General features: G+C 59.8%; 1 protein-coding gene across 1 annotated transcript; it reads left to right on the forward strand.

Annotated features, from left to right (window-relative positions):
* Positions 1-244: 244 nt before the first annotated feature.
* On the forward strand, positions 245-4,980 carry UFC1 (ubiquitin-fold modifier conjugating enzyme 1). Its single transcript, XM_034756819.1, has 6 exons — positions 245-403; positions 1,405-1,472; positions 3,087-3,150; positions 3,817-3,893; positions 4,504-4,594; positions 4,674-4,980. Exons 1-6 carry the CDS (start codon positions 281-283, stop codon positions 4,743-4,745), a joined length of 495 nt encoding a protein of 164 aa, XP_034612710.1. The 5' UTR covers positions 245-280; the 3' UTR covers positions 4,746-4,980.
* The last annotated feature ends 469 nt before the right edge of the window (positions 4,981-5,449 follow it).

Raw genomic sequence — 5,449 nt, forward strand, 5'->3', positions numbered from 1 at the left:
AGTTACCACCTGGGTAGCGGCCATCGCGCCAGGCCTGCCCCCAGGGCAAGGGCCCCCCGCCGCCTGGGCTGGGCACTGAGGGGGCGGGGCGCGAGGCTTGGGCACGGATTGGTCAGGGCTTCCTCAGCCCCGCCCCCAGTCCATGGCTGCCATCAACAAACATGGCAGCTCTGCCCAGCCCGTGCGCGCGGTCATTTCCGGTGCCCTCTGGAAACATGGCGCTTCTGCCCAGCCTGAGCCTTGTTGTGACACCACTTCCGGTCCTTCTCCCCCAGTAAAGATGGCGGACGAGGCGACCCGGCGGGTGGTGGCGGAGTTGCCGCTGCTGAAGACGAACGCGGGGCCCCGGGACCGGGAGCTGTGGGTGCAGCGGTTGAAGGAGGAATACCAGGCGCTCATCAAGGTCAGGCTCTTCCGCTTCCGGGAAGGGTGTCACCGGCAAAGGGGCCGGGCGGAAACCGCTTCCTGTCAGCGCTCTGCTCCCGGGGTCTCTGGTGCGGGGAACGGGCCGCCCTTTCCCCTGGTGCCACCCGGTGCCCAGACGCGGAGGCCTCGCTGTGGGGAGCATGCGCCCCTCTCGTACTGATGGGGCTCTTCCCAGACGGTGGCCAGAGAGAGTCATACTCAAAAGTGCCCCCCCCCATCTCTCTACAGGGGACATGGTCCGCCCCTTCTCCTCCCCCTGGGTCTGCCCCTTCCCCCATCTCTGCAGAGGACCTGGGGCTGACCCCCCCCCGTCTCTGGAGCATTAGCCAGGCCCCATTGGGGTTCCCTGTGCTCCAGGGGGTGCAGACTGCCCTGCTCCTAAGGTAGCTGAGGGCTGTGGTGGCCGCACAGCGCAGGGATCTGTGGGGAGAGTATAGCTGGCTCCCAGGCCCAGAGTGAAGCACGTCCCCTGGAGGGACATTGGGGTGCCCCAGGGTGCCTACCTTGCCCTAAACTCTCCAGTTAGTGTAGCCTAAAGGACAGGTCACCTGGAAACCAGCAACATTCTCCCCCCGTGCTGCCTGGCCAGGCATGTGTACTAAGGGCATCCCATGGGCAGCAACCGGACCCAGGAATCCTGCAGTCTGCCCCATGCCCAGTACCTCAGGGCTTGACAGAGTCTGCTTTTGGTGGCTCTGTGCGATGCAACTGCCAGTCTTGTGTTGCTGGCTGTGGGGCTTTTACAGCTGGTGTTAACCACAGCAGCAACAGATCTTTCTGCCTTGCGAGGAACATGCCTACGCTGTAAACATGTCCAGAGAGATCTCCATTATCTACGTAGATTTGGGGAACAGAAATTTTGGTTTCTGTGCAAGCTTCTGATGGATTGCGAGGCTAGACACAAACTGCATGGTATGGGGGTTCTGATTTTGTGGGGTTGCCTGTACCCACTCACTGCCTTTGTTTTTCCCTTCCCAGTATGTGGAAAACAACAAGAACGCTGACAATGACTGGTTCAGGTTGGAGTCCAACAAGGAAGGGACGAGGTAGGCCTGGATAGGTTGCAGGGCGTGTTTGTGGCTGCCATGGCTCCAGGCCCTCCTGCCTCTCTGATGGGTTTCCTCTGCTATAGCCCGCCCTCTAGCCTTTGAGTAATTGTGAGCATACCAAGTCCCAGTCCTGTGGGAGCCCTTCACTGAAAAGGGAGCAGAGGGCTGAGTCTCTGGCAAACAGGTCTTGCCTTCCGATAGCTGCTGGGGTTAGAGGCATGAACAAGAAAGGGAATTCTGAACAGTCCTTTCTCACCTCTGTGTCACATCCTTCCTATCCTAATCCTGCTTGCTCTCTGGTTGGCCAGAGACCCCTCTGGGGTTGCGGGGAACTGAACGTCTACTGTGCAAAGCATGCAGAACCCTGCCCCTCTCCCAGCTCTCCCTCCATCCACAAGGAGCAGGGAAGGCCACAAGCCCTTTTTCCCTTTGCAGGTCCCCCAGGTTGTGCCCTAATCTATCTCTTGGTGGACTAAAGTATAATAATCTCAGCCCCCTTGGCCCCTGGAGGCCATTTCTCATCCCTGCTCAATAAATATGGACACGTTCCATTACAGAGAATGCAAGGTAGGTGATTAGTGATCCAGTCTGCACTGTGCTTCCTGTGGTAGGAGGCACTGAAATGCCACCCCTCCCTGAGCTGTGTGGCACCTCACCAGGAGCTCAAGGGCCACCCCCAATGTGTATACGAGGGAACAGGCTGCAGCTGCCCTTTTCAGTAGCAGGGAGATGGAAGCTAGGAACCTGCAGGCAATGTGGCTTGACTGCATGGGTCAGGATGGAGCACTGCATGCTGGGAGCTGTAGTCTCCATTTGGCTTCATCCACTGCAAGAGTGTTGGGGGCACCCACTGTGCTCCAGTGGTGTCGAACAGTTGGAGTTGGTACTGCCCAGCAGGAGGGAGTACAAAGCAGCTGGGTGCCCCATGTGTCCATGGGCTGCCAGTCGTAGCTTGTCTGGCTGTTCCTCTTGGACTTGTGACATATTGCCAGGTGAGCTAATGGCTTCATAGTGCTCCCCGTGCCGCACCCGCCTTCCACCCAGGGCTCCTCAGGGGCTAGGATAGACATCGATCTCCTATGTGCCACTCTGCCATTCTCGTAGAGGGGCTCGGCTTGGGCCCAGCTGTTAGTGACACTGCAGAGAGGTGCCTGCCCTTGTGCTCTCGCTATCAGCCCCCAAGCCCGGGGCTGTGAATGGACTCCCGCTCGCCTGCCTGCAGCATCGCTCCGTTGGGTGCAGTGCCCCATGTGCCCACACACAAAGGGACTCATTAGTTTGATGGGATGGAGCCTGGATCAACTGAGTGCCATGGAGAACGGGTCCAGGCTGCAGCAGCCAGAGCAGAGCTTTTAGCAAAACATCCTGTCTTGAGTCAGACCTGGCCAGCGATGGAGGATCCCCCACGACTTTGGTTCCAATGGTTAAATTTCAGCTTCCAGCAATTGGGTCTAGTTAGACCTTTGTCTGCTGCACTGAAGAGCCCCCACTTGTCAGATTTCTGTTCCCCACATCCCGCCCCTTATCCGCCTCTTTGTTAAGCTGAACAGACGGCGCTCCTGGGGTCTCTCCCTGCCTCGTCCTTCCCGTCTCTCTCTCTCTCTCTTGCAGGTGGTTCGGGAAGTGCTGGTACATCCATGACCTGCTCAAGTATGAGTTTGCCCTCGAGTTTGACGTGAGTGTCCCTGGGGTGGGGGCGTCTGAGGGAGGAGGGCCCTCCTGCTCTGCTCCGAGGCTGGGGAAGGGAGGGGTTTCTCGTCCACTCCCTGCGGCACTGGAGGGAGCAGGTGGGAGCTGGCCCTGGCTAGGTTCGCAGCATCGCTGTCCCCCTGGGCCTCAGGAGCCAGGGGCTGAGGAAGGGAACACCCTGAGGATGTTAACCGAGAAGGGGCAGAGAATCGCCCGCCCCGCAGGGTGAGAGCGAGCAGGAAGGAGTCCTGTGGGACTTGGGTAGTGCAGCCCAGCCCCTGAGCGAGCCGGGAGCAGGGAGCCCTTTACGCAGAGCTTTGCAATGGAACGCGCCACAAACCGGACCAATGGGATTGTGTCGGGGAACTTTGTGTAATGTGGGGCTAGCAAAGGGCTCTGCCTCAGTGGGGCCCTGCCCCCTCCTGCCCCTCCTAAACTAGGGCATCCCCCTCCCGCCTACCCACGAGCTTCCACTTCAGCATCTGGGATGTAAACTCAGTAGGGAGCTCACAGGGGCCTAGGCTCAGTGCTCCCAGCTGTGTGGCTGAGCAGAGAGAGCAGCAGCTGGGAACTTGGGGTACACATACTGCTCCCCAAGGGGAGGGGGGCTGGCGTGGCCATGGGCACACTTAGCAGGTTTTTTTGTTTGCAGATTCCCGTCACGTACCCGTCCACCGCCCCCGAAATCGCCATTCCAGAGCTGGATGGGAAAACGGCCAAGATGTACAGGTCAGGCAGCCCTGGCCCGCTCCCACCTCTGCTCTCTGCAGGCCCTAGGGACCAGAGCTCCTGACTCAGATCCCAGGCTTTGGTTGGGTCTGTCTTTATATCGCTTCTTCCATCCCACTGATGTGTATAGGCTGTGGGAGGAGTCTCAGCTGTTGGTAAATGCAGCTGCCTCTGGGGTGAAACATGGCAGCTGTTGCTCAAAGCACAGGAAAGCAGCCCCTTGATGCAGGACAGGAAGTGGAGGAGATGCCATGTCTGAGTAGAACCCCCGGCGTCCTGATGAGGCAGGGGCGATGGTGCCAGGCCTGTGAGAGCTGCAGCTCCGTTCTGGGGCTGAGTGGGCTTGACACCCCTATGGCAGTGCCTCCGCATCTCCCCTGGTCCCACCATGCCAGGCTCTGGGCTCTATCTCCCCTCCGCGTCTCACGTGGTCCTACAAGCCAGGCTCTGTCTTCCCCGCCGTCTCCCCTGGTCCCACGACACCAGGCTCCGGGCTCTGTGTCCCCCCCGTGTCTCCCATGGTCCCACGACACCAGGTTCCGGGCTTTATCTCCCCTCAGTGTCTCCTGTGGCCGGGGCTTCTCCCTCACATCTCTTTTGTCTCTTGCAGGGGAGGGAAGATCTGCCTGACTGACCACTTCAAGCCCCTGTGGGCCAGGAACGTGCCCAAGTTCGGGCTGGCCCATCTCATGGCCCTGGGGGTGCGTTTCTGTCAGTGGGGGGTGGGGGGAGTCTGTGTCTGAGTCGCGCTCACAGCCCCCTGTGCTCTTTGCCTTGCAGCTGGGCCCGTGGCTGGCAGTGGAGATCCCGGACCTGATCGCCAAGGGGCTCATCGAGCACAAGGAGAAGTGAGGGGTCCAGGCTGGCAGAGGCCTGCATGGTGGCTCCAGATGCTCCAGCGCTCAGACCTTGTCCTTCCACGCAGACACAGCAGCCAACTGGCCCCACGGCCCTGCCCTCAGTGCGGGGCAGTGCACTCACTGTGCTGGGGACTCACGATTTCTGTCTGCTCCAATTCCATGTAACCCCTGCCCAGTTCCTGTAGGGGAGAGCTGCCCAATCTCCCCCAATAAAAACTGTAGCCTGACTAAGGCCTGCCTGGCTGCTGCCGTGCCTGGGGGCTCTTGCCAGGGGTTGCGTCCTGCTGAGGTAGCTGTGCTCTAGCTGCCTCTGCTGAGTCCCTGCTCCCACTGCACCAACTGCAACATCCTGATGCTTCCTGGTCCCTCCTCCTTAAAGAAACGGCTTGTAACTGAACCGGTTTCCAATTCACCATACCAGTGAGTGGGGGGCTGGCCCCTGCATGTGAGGCTCCATCCAGTTCTCCTAAAGGACTCCCTAAGCCGGCCCCTCTGAGTGTACGAGCTCCCCCTCCTCTGCTGTGCCGCCCTGGGCCTCTCCCATGCAGGGGCTGGGATACGTCTCCTGGAGCCCTCAATAACTTCAACAGGAGGCTCGCTTCTTGTCACTGGTCCACCCAGCTTCTACTTGCACAGAATCGCACAAGGGGGTGTCAGCTGGGGGCTAAATCAATGGTTTGTGCAGCACCTAGCGTG

This window comes from Trachemys scripta, chromosome 24, assembly GCF_013100865.1.
Source record: "Trachemys scripta elegans isolate TJP31775 chromosome 24, CAS_Tse_1.0, whole genome shotgun sequence".
Lineage (NCBI taxonomy): Eukaryota > Metazoa > Chordata > Testudines > Emydidae > Trachemys > Trachemys scripta.